This window comes from Gossypium raimondii, chromosome 5 (genome assembly GCF_025698545.1).
Source record: "Gossypium raimondii isolate GPD5lz chromosome 5, ASM2569854v1, whole genome shotgun sequence".
Classification (NCBI taxonomy): Eukaryota; Viridiplantae; Streptophyta; class Magnoliopsida; order Malvales; family Malvaceae; genus Gossypium; species Gossypium raimondii.
In genome coordinates, this window is record NC_068569.1 from 21,979,678 (window position 1) to 22,004,824 (window position 25,147).

At 34.6% G+C, this 25,147-nt stretch overlaps 4 protein-coding genes across 5 annotated transcripts; all 4 read left to right on the top strand.

The window, feature by feature from the left end:
- Positions 1-664: 664 nt before the first annotated feature.
- Positions 665-7,921, top strand: LOC105770178 (tRNA nucleotidyltransferase cca2). Of its 2 annotated transcripts, XM_012591258.2 has the most exons (15): positions 666-1,035; positions 1,758-1,888; positions 2,245-2,362; positions 2,505-2,557; positions 2,752-2,801; positions 2,904-3,002; positions 3,473-3,582; positions 3,727-3,854; positions 4,726-4,792; positions 4,947-5,030; positions 5,339-5,401; positions 5,522-5,666; positions 6,166-6,333; positions 7,245-7,342; positions 7,422-7,921. In XM_012591258.2, exons 1-15 carry the CDS (start codon positions 688-690, stop codon positions 7,524-7,526), a joined length of 1,767 nt encoding a protein of 588 aa, XP_012446712.1. In that variant the 5' UTR covers positions 666-687; the 3' UTR covers positions 7,527-7,921. The 2 variants fall into 2 exon arrangements, with proteins under 2 accessions (XP_052487621.1, XP_012446712.1); XM_052631661.1 differs by lacking the exon at positions 5,339-5,401 and having other exon boundaries at positions 665-1,035.
- Positions 7,922-9,448: 1,527 nt separating this feature from the next.
- On the top strand, positions 9,449-13,124 carry LOC105770236 (protein disulfide-isomerase 5-2). The gene is made up of 5 exons (XM_012591341.2): positions 9,449-9,846; positions 9,987-10,090; positions 10,431-10,801; positions 11,827-12,134; positions 12,600-13,124. The coding sequence occupies exons 1-5, from the start codon at positions 9,643-9,645 to the stop codon at positions 12,924-12,926; spliced, it is 1,314 nt and encodes a 437-aa protein (XP_012446795.1). The 5' UTR covers positions 9,449-9,642; the 3' UTR covers positions 12,927-13,124.
- Positions 13,125-14,060: 936 nt separating this feature from the next.
- Positions 14,061-20,928, top strand: LOC105769942 (uncharacterized). The gene is made up of 9 exons (XM_012590922.2): positions 14,061-14,477; positions 14,566-14,684; positions 15,856-16,063; positions 16,140-16,668; positions 16,749-17,000; positions 17,096-17,287; positions 17,373-17,447; positions 17,574-20,078; positions 20,341-20,928. The coding sequence occupies exons 1-9, from the start codon at positions 14,290-14,292 to the stop codon at positions 20,689-20,691; spliced, it is 4,419 nt and encodes a 1,472-aa protein (XP_012446376.1). The 5' UTR covers positions 14,061-14,289; the 3' UTR covers positions 20,692-20,928.
- Positions 20,929-21,263: 335 nt separating this feature from the next.
- LOC105769943 (uncharacterized) lies at positions 21,264-23,974 on the top strand. The gene is made up of 4 exons (XM_012590923.2): positions 21,264-21,592; positions 22,198-22,303; positions 23,480-23,628; positions 23,734-23,974. Exons 1-4 carry the CDS (start codon positions 21,452-21,454, stop codon positions 23,827-23,829), a joined length of 492 nt encoding a protein of 163 aa, XP_012446377.1. The 5' UTR covers positions 21,264-21,451; the 3' UTR covers positions 23,830-23,974.
- Positions 23,975-25,147: the final 1,173 nt, after the last annotated feature.

The following is a 25,147-nucleotide window of genomic DNA, read 5'->3' on the forward strand; positions in this document are numbered from 1 at the left end:
TATATTCGAACCCATTCCTTCGATTATTAATCAGTTTTGGTTGCACTACCACTTATAGGATATTATAAAATATATCTCAATTAATATCAAAAAATTAATTAAATTTGTATCATGAATTAATTGCATACCTATAAGTTTAAAAAATTTAAAATCATTTTAAGGAAAATAATAATAAATATTTTTTGTCCTTCAATATTGTTATATACAATTTATACAGACAAAACAACTATTATTGAAAATTTTACATGACCACTTTATCTATATTTGTACTATTATTTAAGTAGTTAATTAAATTGACGTGACACAATTTTAATTTAATATAGAAATTATTATAATTTTTATAAAATAATATATTTTTTTGTTTATTTTCTTTTATATGAGTGTAGCATTATGATTTCATCCTTAAATAAGAGATAATATACTTCAAATAGACTCAAATCCATATTCTTTTACGCTAATAATAATATCGATGTTAATCGAATTAACACTCAATCGACAAAATAACAGACATGCTTAAATCATCATAATTTTTATAATTTTTATTTCAACCTCAATTTTTATAAACACATTTATTACTTATCAAAATATAAATTCTTATAGTACCTTAATGAAATTTTAATTTTGGCCTTTTTGGTAAGAGCAAAAATAAATGAGTGAAAAAAAAAAGAGGCCATCCCACGCGGTGCAATGCTCTCTTTGAACAACGCCATAAAGCTCAAGGCCAAGGCGCCTCTTCTGCTGCATTCCTTCACTCTACCCACCACCAAAATCACCCTAGCGTTTCGCAGCGTTTCAACTCCCTTAAATGAAACTGCCCTATCCCTAAATACCACCACACCCAATACCATACCCTTTCTTCCCTCGCCGTTTCTTAGCTGCCGAGCAGCCATGATGACCGCGGCCTGCGTTCAAGTCAAAGAGCAAATTGAGTTGACAGAGACGGAGAAGAAGATTTTCGATAGGCTTTTGAACACTCTTCGTCATTTCAATCTCCAAACTCAGCTTCGAGTTGCTGGTGGATGGGTTCGCGATAAGGTGATTTTACTCATATTTTGAACTACTTACTGTTTTTTTTTATGGTTAATGTGAGTAGTTTCAGTGTTCAAAAGGAAATTTAAAAAATGAAAGATAATAAATGGGAATTTTATGGTATTATGAAATCCCAATAGATGAAATAAATTTTTTGGAGTAAAATACAGTTTGATATCATCTAGTTTTGAGCTTCTAGCTAAGGGTTGCTCTTTTTCTTTGAAATCTAGTTGAATATACAGCTATTTAGATAATTGCTTTGCCAGAATCTTGATTTAAGATTATTAGGCTGTAAAATTGAATGGTGGAAAGTGAGGATGTGCCTATAGGTTAAGAATTGGATGCTGTTGTAATTCGTAAGTCAGTAAAGCATTATAAATGGAGGATAGCTGATTACTATTTTTCAATATGAATTAGCCACTCATAATAAATGCTGAGGATTTCCATTTATTATAAGCATCATAAGGAATTGAGATGGAAGGAATTAAGGCGAGTGGTAAGGCAAAAAAAGAAAAAGAAAAGAGAGTGTGATTTTGACTGTAGATTTTAATTTATCTGTTTTGCTGTATTATAATCTTTTGAGAATTCTGTTTCAATGTATCCTTATTGTACCATAACTCATAAGTTGCATCCTCTGTCTGTATGATTGCTCCATGCATGGCTTCTGATGTTTCTATAGATTTTTATTAGTGGCAGGTAGCTAATGTTGGGTTTAATTTCCTTTACAGCTTCTTGGAAAAGAATGTTATGACATTGATATTGCACTTGACAACATGTTGGGCAGTGAATTTGTTGATAAGGTTCAGGAATACTTGTCAACTACAGGGGAAGTTGCACAGGGCCTTGCTGTCATTCCAAGGTACATCATTCATTGTACAATGCATGGCATCTTTTTAATGCCTTTTACTAGCTGAGGCAATAAACATGAGACTGTTATTTTATACAGTTTTAACTTGCTTCCTTTTGTTTTCCAACCTCATTTGGATAGCTTTTTTATATCAAAATTTGCAACTTTTGGGATGGTACAACTTCATCTGGATAGTGTATGGCCTGTATAATATGCATTGTAGTTTGTAACTTTTATTTGCCTAATAAACTTCTTGTCTTTGTTGGCTTCCCCTGATATAATTATATATTGAATCCTAATATTTGTTTTTTTGTTTATAATTTTTTGTATTATTTCTGGCCATTATACAGTTTAATTTCATTTTGCAGTAATCCTGAGCAATCTAAGCACTTAGAAACTGCAAGGATGCGCCTTTTTGATTTATGGATTGATTTTGTGAACTTGAGGTGTGAAGATTATAGTGAGAACAGCCGCATCCCTACAATGGTAAACAAATATTTTAACAGGTTCAATGCCAGGATAAGTACTAAGCTCTCATAATTAGTTCATAATGTGCTCTCTATTGAATATTACGTTTCCTAACTGTTGCATTTATAAGTTTTTATTGTTCACTCATGTCTTGAATTAGAAATTTGGCACTGCTGAGGAGGATGCATATAGAAGAGATTTGACCATTAATAGGTAAGTTTCTGTGCTCTTAATCACATGTTATAGCTAGGAATTGATCATTATACTTCTATGGATAATTTAGGAGTTTAGCTTTCAGAGAATGAGTAATACAATAGTATTTCTGTGAACTCTTTTTGTCTTTTATCTTTCCTTGATATCATTTGTTGAGCGCTAGGAATTAATGGAGTTTTCTTTTCATTTTTGAGCTTGTTCTACAATATTAACACCAACTTAGTTGAAGACTTCACTAAAAGAGGTAATGCCTTCTTTCTCCTGATTTTACTTTTTCGATGATTCCACATATTTGTAGGTTGCTGTCATGTTTCATTTTTGTTCCTTTTCATGTAATAAACTACAGGGCTTGAGGATCTAAAATTTGGAAGGATAGTAACTCCATTACCTCCAAAGGCTACATTTTTGGATGATCCCCTACGGGTTCTTCGAGCTATTCGTTTTGGTACTTGTTTCCATATTTCCTTTAGTGTCCTTCACTCTTGATAGTTTTATCATGGAGGGAATAATATCTTTCATTCTTGTGCTCTTTTTCCTCTTAAATGAAGTTTATTAGCATTGTAATTTATAACCATGAATGCAGCATGGAAGAATTTGGAGTGGGAGACATGGAAATTCCAAGTCTTAAGCAGAGAAACTATAGAAAAAGTGTTGTGCTGCTGAATGAAGGCTTCTGAATTATACTTGAATGGCTGTCTTAGTACTATTTATAAACAAAATAAAGAAAATAAAAATAAGAAGAATGTATGAAATGCTTGGATTCTCAGTCTTTTGCGAAGCAGGCTAACTTTCTAATGCTACTTGCAACTTCCTTGTGCCATCAACTCTGCATGGTTACCCATTTTCTTGTTGATTGACCTCTGAATATACGAACATAAACCTAGATGCCTTATATAAATTTATTTCATTGATTAGGTGCACGGTTTGATTTCACACTGGATGAAGAATTAAAGAAAGCTGCTGCTTGCGATGATGTCAAAACAGCTCTTGCAGCTAAAATTAGCAGAGAGCGCGTTGGAACTGAAGTATGTTATTTCATGCATAGCATTGTTGCTGCTGCATATGAAATTATATTTTTTTGGATATTCATGGTAATTTGTTCGTAGGTGATTCTCTACTATTCTATGTACCTTGTTGAATTTACTACATGTTGCTTGTCTTCCATGCAGATTGATCTCATGATCTCTGGAAACCAACCTGTTAAAGCAATTGACTACGTTTGTGATTTGACATTATTTTGGGTTGTCTTCAGTCTCCCTCCAAAGGTTGAGCCTGCTGTGTCAGAAGAATGCCATAGGTTTGTTAGTAATTTAATAAATGTTATGTGCAATTCATTCTAGGCTTAGTGTTTTCTTAATATTACTTTTACTTTTTAATGAAACACAAGTTTATATTAACTTTATAAATCCATGTTTAATAGCCAAATAAAATCATACCAGTTAGCTTTTAATAATCTATTGGAGAAGTGCACCAAAATGGTCGCAATTTGCCATTTTGAATAATTATCTTTTGCATCCGCATGGTATATATAGCGATCTTTTCTTGCATGATACATATTGACTTTTATTTTCTAAATTTTAGCATTTAGATTATTCTATATAATTTCAACAACTGAATTTCAAGAGTCTTAAGTGAAGCTGCCAAGGCAATTTGGGGGAAAGTACAATGACAATAGATCATCCATCATTATGTTAGTAGTTAATGTTTCCATGTGGCAAAGTTCTTGTTTTACATGATTCCTATGTTATCAGAACTCTTCACTTAACATACTTATGGTGGATGTATGTCAAACACCTCAAATTGACAAAATATTAAGTTGCACTTCTCTAAATATTAGGAAAAAACAGACTAAATGATTGAAGGTAATTATGACAGACATAAATATAAAGTTGTGCTTCTCTAAATCTAGGGGGAAAAACATAAAAAGTAATTGAAGTACTTGTGACAGACATAGTATGTGTTCATGACTGTGCCTTGTCCATGCAATATAGCTTGATTTTGGTCTTTGGCTGGTGCTTGCTTTATCTGTTGTTGGTTAGGGGTGGGGTGGAAGCTGGCATTTGTGGATATTGTTTTCAGTGGGCCAGAAGAATGCTTAAGTGTACTGAGCATTCTTTCTGAAACTTCTGATTTCATACTCATGTATTGTTCCTTTTACAACTATACAGGCTTTCTGCTGCTTATTTGGATGCTTCATGGAAACTTATTCAACTTATTGGATGCTCCAACTTTGATGTGAGTAATGAGAGTGTAAAAGAATTTTTTTTATTCTCTCCTCAAGTGGCTTCTATTAACCTCATTTGACACCAGTTTCATTTTTTATTTGCTCTATTTTCTCCATGTATGTGTTCTCTTGTTATCTTCTGAATCATGGCATGTGAATTTGTAGGACGAACAGAGAAGGCTCTGTTTGTACTCTGCTTTATTTCTTCCATTACGCAGTGCCGCATACAAGGATCGTAAAGATAAAAAGGTACCCATCCTATTCTTTCCATAAGCTTCTATGTATGAAGGCAGATAAAGTTTTTAACATTTTTGCTGTTATTTAGGTAGAATTGTGCTGTAATCTGATAGGGTTTGATGTGTATACATATAAAGAAATTGTTCTTTTCTCCTACATATTAAACATATACACTTGCTTAAAAGTTTTTGTTGAACTGGATCTGGATTTTGATGGGTTCAACCTATTCTTCATCCCACTTGGTTTTATTCAAAACTTTTTTGTCTATGATAAATCCAAGAGCTACTGTCATGCACTATACCTGTATAACTTGACTGCAGATTCCTGTGGTCAATTACATTTTCCGGGATTCTCTTAAGCGAAAAGCCAGTGATGCTGACACAGTGAGTCTAGATTTTCTCCTGATTTCTTGACACATTCTTTGTTGTTGTTAGGATTGACTTATTATAGGCTGAATTGGCAGCCTTCTTGTAGCATTGACTACAATTCTCTTTGCTTTGTAGGTCATGAACATCCACAAGTCACTGGAGAAATTCTTATCCTTGATTCCTTCTCTTTTATCAAATGAGGATATCCAACTCACTGAGGTTGACTGGGGAAGAGAATTTGATGATGTCCCTTTTACTTCAAAACTGCGTGTATTGACAGGTTTCTGTTTTAAGATTTTCCGTGTATTATTGTTCTCTCCAAACATAGACTTGCCCGAATAATTCATTCTAAGTTAGTTCTTAAGAAAGCTGACCTTTCATTATATAATCATATAGATTGTATTATATCTAGTACTATAATCTTATTTGTGAACAATAGCAGTGTTTGTATAATATGAAACATCAAACTGGATAAAACATTGGCTCACTTGTATAGAAACTAGAACTTCTGGAATTGGAGGCTGGAGTGTTCCATGAGAAGGATGCTACTAAACATACATTCTAGAATTGGAATCATGAGCAGTTTGAATGCGCAGTCATTCTCCTTTGATTCTAGCTATTAGGATTTTATGCTTTCTTATAATTAGTGGTTTTAATTGAACTTTTTGCTCAGCTTTATAGGTTTTACTCTATCAACCTGACTTCTTTTCACTGTAAAACAGTTCAACAATTAGAGTGTTCTTGGATTTTTTGGTAATTTATTATTCTTATATATACAGGGTTTCTGCTTAGAGAAATTAAAGATTTTTGGCGGGTTGCTTTGTTGATCTCTACATTGCTATATCCCACCGGTACTGAGTGCAGTCAGGACATTATAGACAAACACTTTCAACTGGACAAGAGAAAAAACATTTTTGTGTCAGTCGACAATGCCATTGTTAAATTAGGTATCAGCATTCTCTTTTTCCTATTTATATGCTTTATGTTTAATCGTTGCAGTATCTCCTATTCCCGGTCTCATTAATTACAGGAGTTAAACAATTTAGTTTCAAATTGTTCATGTGAATTCTTAACTTTGACATAGACCTTGTTCTTAGTGTTTTTTAGCGAACAAATTTACAGCGTTTCTCGCCTTGCTTCTCCTCATGTAGTTCTTACTTCCCTGATTTTGTTTTGACTTAGAAATGATTACAGGACCTAATTTACAGCGCTTCTCCCCTTACTTCCCTGATTTTGTTTTGACTTAGTAATGATTAAGATACTTGTATGCTCTTTACCCTAGCCCTTGGGCATTATTACATTAAAAACTGTTTCAGTGCTTCCTTACCTGATAAATCTACTTCAGACCTCTAGTGTACCGTCAATCTATCAGAGTTGAGGCAAAACCTGGGAAATCAACTTCTGATGTAGTTATCGGAAGTTGTTTCTCTCTGAGGTGGTGAGGCACTGAACACTTCCCCCCCCAAAAAAAAAAAAAAAAAAAAAACAGAAGAAGCTAAACCAAGAAAACGATGGAGTTTTTAATCAGAAACACCAGTCCTCTCATTTACAAACACATTCTCAAATGTTATGAAGAATTAGTTCTAGCTCAAAAGAAAAATGAATACTAAGATGCTATTTTCATAGGTTTATGGTAAATATAAAGTAAATTTCTAAGATTTTCTTTACAAATGTCAAACTGCAAAAATATTATTGCATTGTCATCCAAACAGCCGGGAGAGGGTTTTATTTTTTTCATTTATAAATTAATTTCCATAGCCCAAGAACTCCCTCTATATGTTTTCTGATGTCTAATGGTTAATTAATTTGGTCAGGCTGGATTTTGAGCATCTGATTCTCAGTTTTTGCATGAATGCAGGTCTTGAGAAAGTTTGGGATTTAAAACCATTGGTTAATGGGAAGGATATCATGAATGTTTTGCAACTTAAAGTTGGAGGGCCACTTGTTAGGGAATGGGTAGAGCCTATTCAGCTGCCCTCTCTTATATGTATATATATCTAGAACGTGAAATTCTAATCTGTTCTTTCATTGGCAGCAACAAAAGGCTCTCTCATGGCAGCTGGCACACCCTTCTGGGACTGCGGAGGAATGTCTTGATTGGATGAAGGAAACACATTCGAAGCGCATAAAGATGGAGTAAGTAACTGACCAATCATTCACCGTTCCCCTCAGTACAAGAATGGCTGGTAAACTTTTTCTGATGATACACTGTTCTGGATGTTTTGGGACCTCGATTACCATCCAGCAAACTCTCATCTTCCACAAAGGAAAAAAGAATAGTTAGACCTGAAGTTACGTTGCTCCAAAATGATGCATCTGTCATGGATTCTAGGATGATATTTGTATCTTTATTAGTCTGTACATAAAGATTAGATCCATAAGCAATTTGTTTATGCTTCATTTTATTGTCAGTTTTAAGCTAGGTTACTTGAATTATTCATTTTGTTTTTCTAAATTATTAGCGTTGGACACAGATTCCGACAGGTTGAAGTATCTAGGTAGTCTCTGTTATATGACTAAATGCAGTTCAAGTCCTACTGTGCTATACCTTAATCTTTATGCATTTAATATTGGTGCAAACAAGTAAAGCAGTCTAAATGTTGATGCTGATACATTGAAATTTGACAATATGGAATTGTAGATGGAACCAAAGTAGCAAAAGAAAATTTTTCACTATCAAGGACGTATATTTTGTTAGATTTAGAAGTTGGTGTTAGTGTCACGGGGCTAGAGTTTTCGTCTCGCGAACCGTGCGGTCTTAGGTAATCCGTTTGTCTAAACTCGCCTAAGTCAGCCTTAACTCAAGTGAGATTCTTTAAGAATTCTTCCAAGGCACCAATTGAAGAGCGGAAGCAAGGCACCAATTGAAGAGCGGAAGCGATTTATGCCAAAAGAAGCTAAACCATACATTTACATCGACGGACGAGATTAACAGTATTCCTTTATTTTAGGGATTTACAAGATAAGCCATATCAAATGTAATCTAATTTTTACAATATATGATTCCCTCTATTTTCTAAGATTAGTTAGCATATCAGCCTAAGTTGCCATGTCATCATTATCGGGCCAACCAGGCTTCAATCTGATAAGCTTTTTCAATAGGTCTTTGAATCGGGCCAGCTCTTGTGGGCTAAATGTTCTCCATCTAATCGATAGACCTCCATGGGGCGCATCTTGTGCAATGGTCACGGGCTTTGCACTCTAGCCCGTGACATTAGCATTTAGATGGTTTTTTAAAATTAATTTTATTTGTTTACACGGGATTAAATTATGGATTTATATTTAATGCACGAATATGATATGATGATATATTATAAAAAAAAGTTTAGAAAAGAAATTCAATTGCTTTTATTTTAAATGATGTGGCATCCTAGTGCATAGGGTTAGCACATTAAATGTTAACTCTTAACCATTATATTATAGGGGATTGATAAGATGCTTCAACCTATTCCGTTATCTTTCAAATATATAGAGAGGAATAAACATATATTGGTATCCTATATTCACATTAGGCTGTTAGCAATGGTGTATCTTGAGGTTGTAATTAAAATTTTCAGAATTTTTATAGGATTTAATGTAAATTTTCAAAAAATTGAACATCTTATTAATTTTTTAAAATTTGAAGAGTTTAATAAAAATATTAAAAATTTTGTGAGGCTTAATTAAATATTAAAAAAAATTAAAACGACTTATGATAAAATGAGGGGGTCCCCCAAGCTCCTATAATGATAGTGTTTTAAGTATGGCTAGTTGGATAAAGTAGCATGGTTATGGGTGTAGCAGAAATATTATAACTGTTCCCTCAGTGACTTCACCATTTTTCTTTGGATTTCTTTTTATTTATTTTATTATAACAATATCATGCCAAGAATTATTTACCATTAATAATTTTTTTAAATAACCAGATTGTTAGGACAAACCATTCTTGGATAGAAAAATTATTTACCATTAATTATATTTAAAATTATTAATTAAATTGATATTATGAATTAATTAGATACATCTGAAAAATGATTAAAAAGGAAGTCATGGCAAATGTAATATATAATGGCGTTGGTCAACTAACTAGTTGTAGACCCTAGATGTTAGGCCTCGGAGAGAGAAAGAAACGAAATACCCAAGAAACACACAGCCTGCCAATGCCATTGCCATTGCCATTGCCAGGGTGATCGGTGATTGGTGATGCTTCGCAGTTGCCCCTTCCTTCATCACCCATTAATCAACAATACCTTCCAATTTTAGCGTTGCGCGCAAATATGAGTTGGTTATCAATTTTGTGGGGCTTGCTGTTGCTTTTATGCATCTTGAAACCCGGAATTCGTTCGTCGGCAGATAGGTTAGATGGGAGGGTGTTGGAGTTGGACGATTCCAACTTTGACTCCGCCATTTCCTCTTTCGATTACATCCTCGTCGACTTCTACGCTCCCTGGTGCGGCCACTGCCAACGCCTTTCCCCCCAGGTTTGTTTCTGGATTTTCCTTTTTGAAAATTATATAGCCTTTTATATGTACGTATATATATGGCTTATGGATTGATTCTTCCTTTTAGGAATTTAACGGGACTTGATTGTATATATCCTACTCTGTTTCTTGGATTGCAGTTAGATGAGGCTGCCCCAATTCTTGCTGGATTAAAGGATCCCATAGCGGTAGCTAAACTAAATGCTGACAAATTTACCACTGTTGCTCGTAAATATGAAATTGAGTAAGTATCTACGCCTTTTGTTTATATTTCGCTTTAAAAATTTATTGTCATTCATTCGTTAGCCTCAATACCTTGGCTGTTATAAAGATGAAGCATGGAATTTGAGACAGATGTAATGGTATTCTTAACATGCAGCTAGTCCAAAATCCAAATGCTAAGCTAGAATCTGTTTTACAATTTATGTAGGTAGGAAAAAGTCAAATTCCCTAAGTGAAAGGCCTTGGTAATTGCTTAATATAATTCAGTGTGCTTTTCACCTCATACTTTTTATATGTGATTGGTTTGTTTCAGTAAAGCATGGCCCTAGGGTTATAGTTATAATGTAATGCTAATTTTGCAGTGGATATCCTACACTCAAGCTCTTTAAGCGTGGTGTTCCTGTAGACTATCATGGCCCGAGGAAAGCACATAAACTTGTTTCTCATCTCAAGAAAATTGTTTCTCCTGATGTCTCTATTCTTGGTTCAGACTCTGCCATTAGTGATTTTGTTGAAGCAGTTGGGACTTACTTTCCTATATACATAGGTTTTGGCTTGGATGAGATGGTGATATCTCATTTAGCCATCAAATATAAAAGGAAGGCATGGTTTTCCGTTGCTAAGGATTTCTCCGAGGATGCCATGGTACTGTATGACTTTGACAAAGTTCCTGCTTTGGTGGTTTTTCACCCCAATTATAATCAACAGAGTGTTTTTTACGGTCCCTTTGAAGGTTAGTTCAGTTGGTTATCGGAGATTAACATTAGTTCTGATACTGAAATCTTCTCAAGTCCTTATCACCTATTTTTGCCAGTTCCTTTATGGTGATGCATATTAATAGTCTAATAAATTTTAATTGATTTGACTTGGGCTAGGTTCTATAATTAGAATTTCTAATGGTTATGATTCAGGGTTGGTTTTATATGTAAAAACTCAAAAGGAAACTGAAAAAGAAGAGAAAAAGAAGATATCTAGGGTTCACACCTTGGGTTTGGCTGTTAATTGGATTAATGAAAGATAACATGCCCTATTCAATACTATGTAACTTGGACTTCAGTATGAGTGTTAGATAATGTTTTTCCATGTATTTGAAGGGTGAAGGGTCCTTGAAGCTCATATCCTCATAATCATGTGTCGGATACTAGTATTAGATATATGTACTTTAAGAAAAATGAAGAGTTGGAGCAACATAGATTCCATATGTTATATCAGAAAAACAAATCACATATTATATCAAATGAATTTTAAGTGCTGACCCTTAAGTTGGATTTGTCATGCACAAACTTTTATGTCTCCTAAATTGTGTCCAAGATGTTGCCACTGGTCATATGTTGACAGGTCCATCATTTGCGCATGCACCCAAAGAAATCATTTATTTTCTTTCTCCATCTTTGTTGCCTATAATTTGCCATACGCATTAACTGCTCTGTATTAAATGGTTAACATCATGAACCAGTCAATCCGATTTTCTTTTTTGACCTTACTGGGTTTAGCTCATACATGACAAAAAATTTTAATCAAGTTCATGCTAAACTTCAAAATTATCAGACTGACTGCTGCCCCAGCCTCACCAATGATCAGTAAGTATGATGATCTGATCTATTTTTAAGTTTTACACTCTTATAAACTCTCCACCTTCATTCATTTTCTTTTCTGGTTAAATTCTCAAGTTCTTTAATTTTCCTGATTATTATGTAGACATTTGTTTCTGGCTGCATAAAGAAAAGCTATCTTACTCATCTTGCTCCAATGATGCAGATGAATTTTTGGGTGATTTTATAAAGCAAAATTTGATCCCTCTGGCTGTGCCCATGAACCGTGAAACACTGAAACTATTGAGCGATGATGATAGAAAAATTGTCTTAACAATTATGGAGGATGAAAACGAGGAGAAATCACAGAAATTGATCAAGTTATTGAAGGCTGCTGCCTCTGCAAATCGTGACTTGGTTTTTGGCTATGTCGGAGTTAAGCAGTGGGATGAGTTTGCAAATACGTTTGGTGCCAATGAGGATACAAATTTTCCAAAATTGATAATCTGGAATGGTGATGAGCAGTACTTTACAGTAAGTTTTAAATCTTCATATAATATGTTTAGTTCTTAATGCTATGGGTGAACAGGAACTTGTTTTGTTTAGTTCACAATGTAACTGGTTATCTTCTTGAATGCGGTAATAGATCATTGGTAATCATCCATTTGAATAAATGTTTCTGCTGCTTTTTTATTAGGAAACAGTCTTTTATATGCTAATGTTCATCAAGGATTATGCAGCAGCTATAATTGCTATTGTTTTTGGACTTATCTGAATTCATGGGACTTCACCATTTCTTTGCTAAAATCCCAAAATTTGCGTCCCAAAGCAATTTTCGGTACCCTGATATTAAATATCTTTGGGATTTCTTGGGAGTTATGATGGTCGACTCTTAATTAGTTTGTTTCTCTTTTTTTTTTTTTTTTTTTGTTTCAACTAATATATTTATTTGATTAGAAGAATAGAACACAATAACTCATCTACTACATTTTGCGGCAGGTTATTGGTTATGAAAGCCTTGATGAAGAAGAAGATCAAAGTTCTCAAATCTCACGCTTCCTGGAAGGATATAGGGAAGGAAGAATGGAAAAGAAGATGATTAAAGGACCATCGTTTATGGACTATATGAACGTAATCAGCATTGCAGCTGTGTTTATAATTGTGTTTTTGGTTGCAATTCTGATGCTTATCCGAAGGCTAAGCACGCATGATGACAATAAACCTCGCAAAGACATCTATGATGATGATGACGATGATGAAGGTGAAGAAGAAAGCTCTGCTGAAAGCCCTGAGTCTGATTATGAAGTTCGGAAGAAAGAAGATTGAAAGCGAGACATGTCCAGTGGTAAAGATAAAGCTCTCAAATACAGATTAGTTTCCAAGGTTTTTTTTCAATGCACTTCATCTGCTTATTGCATGTACTATGTATAGAGAAGAGACCAGTTTATTTTTGTAGCTATAGTTTGTACTTGTATTGATTAAAAGTCCCTTTATTATTTTTGAGCTTAGCTTAGTTGATTTATATATTATTTTTTAAAATCAATAAATTAAAATACAGAATTATTCTTCAAACTATTATTGTTCGAATTTGTATTCTCCTTTGTTAGAAACAATTGTAAAAACTCAATTCGATTCTTTCATAGGGTAAATTATTATTTTGTTTTAAAATTATAAAAGATGAAATTAGCATTTAAGTTTAATAATTACGCACCTAGGGCATGTTTGAGTAATCACATAATCTGTGAATCTACTGAATTGTGTCTAATTAGAAAATGACAGATATACTCTTCAAATCTGTAATTATAAATAATTACATTCAAATCTAATTATCCTGTATCTTTTCAAACATGTAAGTAAATTATTTAAGATATTTTATATAAGAATAATAATTTTATTTTAGGATATATATTATTTTAAAATATAATTATATGTTATTTTATTAATTTCATTTAAATAATTTGAAAATTTTATCCATAACAAATAATTTTCTATATATTTCGCCTACTAAATAATTAAGTAAATTTCATAGTATTTGTTAGTATTTATATTTGATCAATGATTAATCGATGATAATAATAAGTATATGTTTCATGTTAGAGAATAACTTAACAAATATAGGATAATAGAATAATTAGATAAAATACTTATTTTTATTGTTAATTTTATTAGTAATAGTATTGTAATATATACAATGATTTAGACTAGCCTATTATATATAATAATTTACTTTTAAGTTTTATTTATTATTGATAATTTTATAATAATTAATACTAGATTGACTGAATAAAACTATTTATATTAAAAGATATTTAATAAATAATATTAATATGTGTTAAAAAAATTTATATTAATTTATTGGTATTCCGTTTGATTTTAATTACACGTTGAGACACATAAGCGATAAATGTGATATAAATCGCATGATATTATTGGTAATAAATATTTCGTTATTGGGCTCTTAGATTCTCTTTGTTCTTAAACAAAGATAAAGAAAAACCTGTACCCAAACACTGCCTTCTCTCTCGACGAATACGATTTGATCGTGTAATTGAAGGAGCATTCCGGACAGTTCTGCCAGAACCGGGTTAAAAAAAGAAGCCACTAAACAGAGCCAGCAAGAAGATTAAATAGAGAAAAAAATCCCAGAAATTGGAAAATTCTTGAGAAAATTGAACAAAGTGTAGTTGCGATGGAAAAATCAGGAGGAGGAGCAGCACCGTCGTCGTCGATAGAAAGTTCTGGAGAGCTCCAATGTGTAGGCAAAATGGAAATCGTAAAACCGAAGCCCGTCGGTTTTCTCTGTGGTTCGATCCCTGTTCCCACCGATAATTCCTTCCATGCTTTCAACTCCGCTCTCGTCCCATCTTCCCGCCCAACGTAAATTTACTTGTTTTCAATTTCTCTCTCATGTTTTTCCTTTTTTCTTATATAAAAACTTGCGTTTGAGGTTTTTTTATTGTTTCAGATTAAGTGCGCCGAGGTATCGGATGCTCCCGATGGAGACCGACTTAAACATGCCGCCGCTCGTTACTAATTTCCCCGAAAAAGTGCTTCCCATAGGGGCTGTACAGAAGGCTACTGGAGGTACCTTTATTTATTCTTATTTTTAGAAAAAAAAAATAGCTATAATTTTGTAGTTTTATAGAAGTAAAGAATTACAAGTGGAAAAAGAAAAGGAAACCATTGCAGATTTTAGCAAGGAAAACCGTTTAGTTAGCGTAGTCAGAGTCCTGAGGCTTTGTTCAAGGTAGAAGGATAGATTATATCACCAGGAATGCAAGTTGCAAAAGTTGCAAGCAGACGTTTGCTTGAAATGGAGAATTCTTGTTTAACTTTCTGTGCTATTATAGTTCCTTGAAATTTGACTCGAAAAAAAGAAAGTTTGTTCAGAGTCTGTTTTTCTATGGGCCTATAAATTCCTTCATTGAGAATGAATCTATACATATAAAACTCTATTTTATGATTGAATGATCTTTTCAACAACAAGGGCAATCTAAATCCTTCATTTAGTAAAGGCATATGGTTTCTTACCCTCTATAATTTTCTTTTCTTTCCATCCAATCTTTGTTATTGTCTGAATTATTTCAGTTACTGATTGAGAAGGCTAGTTTGTATTTGGGAGACTAATAGGTGAAGTCTTTCTATTCTCCTCATGTTGGCTTTGTGCACATTTTATTTTCATCACTATTGTCTTCTCCTATTTATCTCTATTGTTGAAAGCAAGAATCATCTGTCCTGTGTTCTAGCATTCTTGTTAATACTTTTTTTTTTCTAAAATTTGCTGGGCCTTTTGTGGCAATTTACGTAATCAGATGCCAAAAGAGCAAGAACGTTATATACTTGTTTAATGATAGGGTATCTGATTATTTAAGTCACATCAGCTGTGCTATCAGTCACGACTATTTGATAGTTGAAACCTATATTAAGTGTATAGCCCCTGTCTGGCTTTTCTGGATGTTTCATAGATCCAGTGATTCCAGCTTAGCCTTGACCACATAAATACTTAAATGATGTGTGTGCATGAGAGTCAGTGAGAGAGAGATAATGAACATGTTAAAACTTTTTTCGCTTTTTTCTTTCGAATTTGAAATGTCCTTGTGGCTCTCTTTCCAACCTTGATTATTTATTGTACTTGAAATGTCCTGATTCCTTTTGTCAATTTCAAATCCTCTTTGGGTCCATCTTTTGCATTGCTTTTCTCTTGAGATTGAAATGTTTGCAACTTTTGATCTGATTTTATGTTATTCTGAGCCAGATATAATATGGGAGGATGGTGCTATTGCATCTAATCTTAGTAGGAAATGCGAGGCACTAGCTGTGTCTGGTTTAGTGGAGTATGGGGATGAGATTGATGTGATCGCTCCAACTGATATTCTAAAGCAAATATTCAAAATACCATATTCTAAGGCTCGATTATCGATTGCTGTACACCGTGTTGGACAGACTCTAATTCTGAATACAGGGTTTGTATTGTTCTATTGTTGTTCTATTTTCTGTTCTGTTATAAGTATGATACAACTATGTTTTGGCATTTTGCAGGCCTGATGTTGAAGAAGGAGAGAAATTGGTTAGAAGACATGGCAATCAAGCAAAATGTCAAGATCAATCTTTGTTTCTGAATTTTGCTATGCATTCAGTTAGAATGGAAGCCTGTGATTGTCCACCATCTCATCAAGCACCATTGGAGAGGCAATCAGATTCTTCTGCTCTTCCTGGGGGGGAGACGCCAAACTTTGTGGAAGAGAATGATAATATTTCTCGAAAAGATGGAATCAAGCACCATTCAGAGTACTCACAGGTTAAACAGGATGGGTTCTTTTGGGGAAGTAAGAAGGGTCACAGAAACAAGAGCCGTGATCCTATCAAGAAGGCTGCACATGTTGGTGAAAAGCCTAGATGCTCTGTGCAAGAGTCTGAAAAACATAGAAGAGTTGGGAATAATGGGTTCTTGAGAGTGTTATATTGGCAATTTCACAATTTCCGAATGCTTCTTGGCAGTGACTTGCTTCTGTTCAGTAATGAAAAGTATGCTGCTGTGAGCTTGCACTTGTGGGATGTTACACGACAGGTTGTTTCTAGTAATGGGAATTTAATTTTATTGGTATTTTTGGTGCTACTTTTTAATTTGTTTTTGGCAACCATTGACAGGTCACACCATTAACCTGGCTTGAAGCTTGGCTTGACAATGTCATGGCTAGTGTCCCTGAGTTGGCCATTTGTTATCACCAAAATGGTGTTGTCCAGGGGTACGAGCTTCTAAAGACAGATGATATATTTTTGTTAAAAGGCATTGCTGAAGATGGTACTCCTGCTTTTCATCCCCATGTTGTTCAGCAAAATGGACTTTCTGTTTTGAGGTTTCTTCAAGAGAACTGCAAGCAAGATCCTGGTGCTTACTGGGTATTGTTATATTTTCATTCTATGAAAAGAACATTTCTTGCACGTCAGTTTAATAATTTTCTGAGTGAGTGGTGTTTATCATTTCTTTTCTACAGCTATATAAAAGTGCTGGTGAAGATGTAATTCAACTTTTCGATCTTTCTGTCGTTTCCAAGAACCGTTCTTCTGGTGATTGTGATGATAGCTCTAGCTCTCTGCCTTCTCTAGTACATAGAGGGAGAAGTGATTCTTTATTTTCACTCGGAACGCTCCTGTACCGCATTGCTCACAGGCTTTCACTGTCAATGGTTTGTTGAACATATAACTCTTTTGTCAGTTGATTACTCCACTTTGTGTAATGATCTGCTAACTATATAGATGTTTTTGGCGCAGGCAACTAATAACAGGGCCAAGTGTGCAAATTTTTTCAAAAAATGCTTGGAGTTCCTGGATGAGCCAGATCATCTGGTATCTCTGCTTTCTAAAATTTGTATTTTCGTATGACAGCTGTTAATTAAATTTGTTTTTATTTTATTTGTCATTTATGATTGGAAAGCAGCAATTGATACTTATTATTGAAATTTTCCTAAATAGGTTGTACGTGCATTTGCCCATGAACAATTTGCCAGGCTTATTCTGAATTATGATGAAGAATTAGATCTAAAATCTGAATATCTTCCAATTGAGTGTGAAGTTACGGCTCCTGATGCTGGTGAGGAATCTGTGGACCATGACTTCTCTCTCATTGCCAATTACAAACTAAAAGAGGATGAAACAGATTTTCAAGATCTAGCATCTGATGTTTCTGCCATGATGACTTTGGAGGCTAATATTTCTGCCCCTAACAAATTGATAGCATCTAATACAGAATTTGGAAGTGAAGAAATTACCTTGCCAAGTGTTCATGGTGATGAAAACTACATGGTACTCAACATGGCTTCTACATCTGATGATGTTGTTCGACCTATTACTGATCCAATCTCCTCTAAGCTAGCAGCAGTGCATCATGTGTCTCAAGCTATAAAATCTCTCAGATGGATGCGCCAGCTACAAACCTCTCAACCAGAGCTGGACAACCGGGATATTGGTATTAACGGTCAGCTACCTTCATCTATGAATTTTTCTGTTTGTGCTTGTGGTGATGCTGATTGCATTGAAGTTTGTGATATTCGAGAATGGCTTCCAACATCCAAACTGGACCACAAGTTGTGGAAACTTGTTCTTCTCCTTGGGGAATCATATTTGGCACTTGGACAAGCCTACAAGGAGGATGGTCAATTGCATCATGCTCTGAAGATAGTGGAATTAGCTTGCTCTGTTTATGGATCTATGCCTCGGCAACTTGAAGATACTAGATTTATTTCCTCTATAGTTAAATGCTCACCAGCCAGTACAAAGTTCAGTGACAGAGATGAAAAGAAAAGTTCATTTATCAGCGACATAAAAGAAGTTAAATCCAACTCTGCTGATAACTGTTATGTTCTTGAGGAATTCTCATCAACATATCTGTTCTGGGCAAATGCATGGACACTAGTTGGAGATGTGTATGTTGAATTCCATGTAATTAAGGGTAAAGAGATCTCTGCACAATCACAGAATAAACCTTCTATCAGAGAGTTGAAAATGTCATCTGAAGTTGTGAAGGAACTGCAAAGGCTTACAAAAAAGCTGGGCCAGTATAATCAGAAATGTAGTTCGTGTTCCTTGGTGAATTGTAGCTGCCAAAGTGATAGGGCCAGCAGTGGTAATAGTGCAAGCAGCAGTTGTGGAGATACACATGCAGTAAGTTACAGCAGAAAACATGGCAAGAGATTGCGTGGTAAGAATGTTCCTAACTCACTCTCAAGGGACAATGACGATAATAATGGTCGTCAAAAAGTAAAGAATAGACAAGTTCCTGATAGTGGACTATTCCAGCACATTGGAGATGGTGACAACAAAGTAAGAGCTTCTAATTCTTGTACAGATGAACCTGGAGTAAATGCAGTGGAAACTACTAATTCTGAAAAGGTGGAGGCTTCGTTTGGAATTAATGACAAAAAGCCCGAAGGGACCATTGAAAACGAAATTGCTTCAAAGGAAGCTCACAAATTGAAAGATGGCGGCATATTCAAGTACCTTAGGAATAGGAATACTGTAGTAGTAGATGCAGAACACAATCTCTCCTCTGCCTTGAGCTGTTATGAAGAAGCAATAAAGGCTTTGGGTGAACTACCTTCTGGTTTAGCAGATCTGCAGTCTTTATTTAAAAAGAAAGGATGGGTTTGTAATGAACTAGGTCGAAACAGGCTTGCGCTGAAAGAGTTAAACAAAGCTGAACTTGCATTTGCAGATGCAATAGATGCATTCAAAGAAGCTTCAGACTACACCAATGTAGTATATATATACTGTAATTTGGGTCATGGCAGACGTGCATTAGCTGAAGAGATGGTGGCAAAGATGGAAGGTCTGAAAATGCATGAAGTTTTCCATATTGCATACAAACAGGCTTTGGAAACTGCAAAACTGGAGTACAGTGAAGCACTCAGATATTACGGGGCAGCAAAGTCTGAAATGAATGCTATAGCGGAAGAGGCATTCTCTGACTCTGAGTCAAACTTGAAGAATGAAGTCTATACTCAGTTTGCTCATACATATCTGAGGCTTGGCATGCTTTTAGCGAGAGAAGATATAACTGCTGAGGTTTATGAAAATGGAGCTCTTGAAGAGTTATCTATGCCATGTCTTGGAAGAGCCAGGAAAGATCTCAGAAAGTATGAAGTAACTGCCAATGAGGCCATTAGAGAGGCATTGTCAATGTATGAATTACTGGGTGGATTACGCAAGCAGGAGGCTGCTTACGCTTATTTTCAGCTTGCTTGTTACCAAAGAGATTGCTGCTTGAAATTTTTGGCACCGGATCATAAGAAAAGTGGCTTGCTTAAGGGTGAGAGTGGCATTCACCAGAGGGTGAAGCAATATGCTTCATTGGCTGAGAGGAACTGGCAGAAGGCAATAGACTTTTATGGTCCTCAGACACATCCTACCATGTACTTTACTATTCTTATTGAGAGATCAGCTCTTTCATTAAGCCTCTCAAGATCATTGCATCTAAAGTTGGTATGTTATATGCGGTTATCATTTACTATACTGTCAGTTGAATATTTCTATTGTTTTGCTTAAGGTGTTTTCAGTAACTTTTATATGGTATGTTATTGGCGAATGTCAGTTGAATATTTCTAGTACGCTTGTGCTAACTCACCTTATCTTTGTCCATTATATTTTGTACACTAAAATAAAGCAGGAAAAAGCGCTGTTTACTATATATTTACACGATCCATTTACCACACTAAAGATGCTGATAAATTGCATTTTTCTCCAGATGCTGGATGCATTGTCCCGCCTACTTGAAGCACGCTATGTATCGGAAGCATTCGCGGATATATTTAGTACAGAATACCCAGAATTGCACGCGAAGTATTGGAGTCAGTTGCAGACGGTTTTGAAGAAAATGCTGGCTGTGAATCTCTCTGTAAATTCAAATAAATCTTCAACAGAGACTGTGTCAGCTACAACATCTAACAGGTCCGGAGATGCTGGAAAGCTCAGGGAGCTTTACAAAATGTCTTTGAAGTCAACTGACATTCGCCAATTACATGCAATGTTCAGCGTGTGGTCATCATTATCTCTAATCAAGAACAAAAACATGAACCCTGTCGATGTTTCATCTTAAATTTTTGTTGCATCTTATAGTTTCAGACAGTTAATAGTGGCCAGATGGCTTATAAGATCGGTGTTCTTGGATTACAATAGACGAGGAGATGCAAAATGTTCTACTTGGTTTACTGCTTCTGCACCTTGTTGTTTTGTTATGTTTGTGAACAAGGATGAAGATGCATATTCATGACTGCTCTATATGTATATTCTCGTGTATTTTTGTTTTTTTGTATTCACTGGTTTGGTTCAACTATTTTTCGGTTCCTTTGCTGGTTCTTTGCTTGAGCTCAATTGTTCTCCCGGCAGCCTTTTTTTTTTAGGTAATGAAGTTAAACTCAGCTACTAAATAATATAATTAATTTAAAATAGAATTTAAATATGAGGTAAAATAAATAAATAATTTTTTTTCAGCTCGTCTATTTATACCATCAAGTGATAAATATTCATCATATTTTTTTAAAAATAAAAACTCTATCCTTTTGGATTATCGTAAAAGACTAAATCATTAAAAATGTTAATTTTTTAATTGATTTTTTCTTTCAACTATTTATCAAAGCTGTGGTAGACTTGAACCAAATTATCAAGGACATTTTAGTCAATCGACATTTAAACCCCAGAACAACCGCAACCCTTCTATTCTTCTTCGAATGAAAGTCCAGATAATTCAAATGACGATGATATAAACGCGAACCCTCTGCCAATCTCATCGTCATTTCCTGATTGTTTGATCTTTTTCTTTTGCTCGATCTGAATCTGGTTAAAATAACAGAAGAACAATGGAAGAGCTGAAATCAGCTGTGGAGGAGCACATGGAATCAATGGCGGATCTAGTTCAGAAGCTATCCTCGGAGCTTCGTTCGGGCCTCCGACCCGCCTATGATAACTTTATGGGCTTCTTCCATGCAATCGACTGGAAGGTCCGCTTTCTGTCTATTATTTTCTCATTGGTTTCCCTGCATTTTGAGTAAAGTTTAGATCCAGGGGACGGGGAAAGAGAGATTTAGAGGATTTGACTGTTTGATATTTCGCGTGGTCGATTGTTTTACCTTCAACTTTTTCTCAGTAACCAAAGTGAATTCTAATATGAATGCCCGTGTCAGATTTGAGATGCACGATTTCTCATTTTAGTTGGTGATTGGAACAATGCTAAATCCAAGTTTAAACTCGTAGTAGTGCCTTACTGTAGTTCTTTATCTGATCTGCCTAATTTAAAGGCGGTTTCTTGAGTTAGATCGTTTGCCATGCCTGACTTATGAGTTTAACTTGTGCTACTTTGAGCATTTGTAATATTTTAACGTATAAGTTCAGCTATTTCTAACAGACTTTTAGCTTTCATTTTATGCACGGTTGTCAGTAATGGAAAGTTAAAACTCTTCAAATGGGATGCTTAAAGCCATAAATCTTAAATGACTTGTTGTTTAGCGTCAGGTCTTAGGCATGGTCTTTATATTGATTCTACTTGTGTTCTTGATCCACCATCTATTGGTAACAATTCCCTAACCTTTTCCCCCCTATTTGGCAGGAGCCATGGTTAATGTGCTTACTGGCATTCCATGTTTTCTTATTGATAGTAATAATCTTCTCGAGGAAGAATACTAACTTCCAGATGTGTTTGTTCCTTCTGGCATGTAAGTTTGTTGTTTCTCTGCTATCTGCAGTCATCTTCAATATATGAGTATTTAGAACTCGCCTTTTGATTATAGTAGTTTGTTACTGATCCTTTTTTACTTGAGTTTTTAAATGTGAAGCTTCTCAAATAAACTCTCTTGTGGTTGAATGGTTGAGGACATATGTAATATTGCATGTTAATATATCATAATAACCTTGCTTAGCAAAAAATATATATATATAATGACCTTGCGGTGTGATTATGGTTAGCCCATTAGCTTGGTTGTTAACCTTGGACCAGATAGAGTTTCCAAATTCCAGGATATTGAATAGGACTTGGCAGCTTCACAGTATTTACAAGGACCAGCTTTCCAGCTTCTCTCAATAAACAATGTTTCCTCATGCCCAACTTGCCCTTGAATAAGTAATGCAAGGCTATTTAAAAAACATTTACACTTTTGTCTTGCTACAAAAGTTGATTTGGATTTTTTCAATCTTAAACTCCAAAGCTGAGAAGCAAATAGTAGATGACTTGACAAGCAAAAGAACCATATTCACTTCCATATGTTAGGGTGCGTATACCTCCTTCCATGTTTGTTCCGGGCCCCATAGACTTGTAACCTCGATAGTCAATTATGTAGTGGGACATAAAGTAGCAATCTTTGCTAGACATTAATGATTTAATTATTACCTAGGATGTCTGGTTCTTTGCTTCAAGCAAGGAATCCAGGATAGGACTTCCCATTTCAGAATTCATTTTAAAATTTCTGTAGTGAAGCCATCTGTAAGTCAGTTAAGTAGGGGTAAAAGTTGAAATGGAACTTCGTCAAGAGTATGGATGGATAAGTGTAAAACCTTTACTTCTGCCATGCTTGGAGTCTGTGAAGTAGAAACACAGCTGAAACTTTGGGAAGAAGATCATCATGCCATTGAAGGGGTCACAAGGGGAAATAGTTGAAGTCATTATAGCTGTAGCTCAATATTGAAGCCTTTCAATGTTATCAAGCATTCCAAAACAGTGAGCAGGATCCTAATGCCGATCTGCATAATAAGACATAAGTATTTGTTTCTTTCTGACAAATTAGTCAGTACCGTTTCATGCATCACCAAATATTTCTACAATGAAAATATTGAAGCTAAATTTATTTTGAACATTCTTTGCAATTCTATCTTAATTGCTTGATGATGTCCTGTAGTGCTCGGTGTTTATTTTGCGGAGTTACTGAATGGATTCCTTGGTGACAACTGGAAGAAATTTGCAAACCAGAACTATTTTGATCCAAGTGGACTTTTTTTGTCAGTACTCTGGTCTGGTCCTCTTCTCATTATCGCAATCATCATCTTGGTCAGTGTTCAGGAGCTTCTCCTATTCCCCCTTCCTTGAAACTTCTTTGTTTTATTTGTTTTCTTCTTTTTTTTTCTAAACATCAGCATCTGCTACTTTCTGCAGATAAATACTCTCTTTTCCATGTGTTACCTAATAGTTAGATGGAAAAAGGCAGAGCTCAGGCACCGTGCGAGGCTTGCTCGCAACAAGCAGGATTGAAATTGCCAAGTTCCGCCTCTTTTAGCACGATAAGCAAATGCAATACATGTTAATCTCATTTAGAAAGTTTCTTGTTGTTTTCTATTTCTGATTTTAAAGGTGTTCTATACTTCTTTTCATATATAGAATTGTTTCCTTGCATCAAGGTCTCCTTTCAGGATGTCTAAGTTAGTTCAAGATAAATTTTTCATTTCTATTTCATCCTTGGTTAACTCTTAGTGGTATAAATCATTAAATGACCAGGCATTTGGTCTTTAGCTTTGTTTACCATCCTTATATGCCTATTGCTCAGGGAGGAATATATAAAAAGGTTTTAATATTATTTTATCTGTTGTGTCTGATTCTACTAAATTAGGGATCTATAAGAAGGTTTTAATTTTGGTATTGAAATGGTGGTGGGTAGGTTTGGTGAGGAAATAGAGACTTCTATGTGTGATTTGTTGTTGGAATGGGGTGTAATTGACCAAAGCTTGAGTTCAACTCAGAAACTCAAAGCTTGAAGCACGGCTCAAGCTCAATCAAGCTTTACTTTTAAAATTTGAGCTTGATCTGAGATAAAACTTGAGTTACTTGAACACATTCTGCTAGGCTTGATTAAGCTTATTTATTTAGTAAAAAAAAAAAAGAGAGATTGATTCTCATGCCCAATCTTAAACTCTGACTACTTATTCTTTTAACTCGAGTTCAAGTTTGAACTGAGATTTTTCAATACTAATTTAAAAAGAAAAATAAGGTTGATTAAGTTTGCCGAGCTGACCAAAGTGAGAACTAAGAGACTCAAATTTGGTTAACTCGACTCAGGCAATGATGGAGTTGAATTTGAGGTTTTTCTTTCAAGCCAAACTCTATTAACTGTCACATGTTTGGTGTTTTAATGTTGTTTAGTGTGCATTAGCGAGAATTTTATAAATTTGTTTTACAATTACATTAGTATCTATATAATAGTTATTTCATACTCCTTTAAATTATTGTAATATGAAAGAGGTGAACAATTATGGTTAAGAATTATGTGTTCCTTAATGAAAGTCATTTGCTTCAAAGTAATTTTCCATAAAGCATTTCATTCGTAATTTTAATTTTTTTTCACTGCAGTACTATGATAGGTCACTGATAACATTTATTTCAAGCAATTAAGTACATAGCAAACACAATGAGGAATCTTGAGATTAAGGACTTAATTAAAATTTTTAAACTCTTGACTTTGTTTAAAATTTCATAAATTTTTCAAAGAAAAGATGAAAAAATAAATAAATAAAAATCGGGTATTCAATAAGTAACATAATAAATATATCTTATAATATAAATTCAATATTTAATT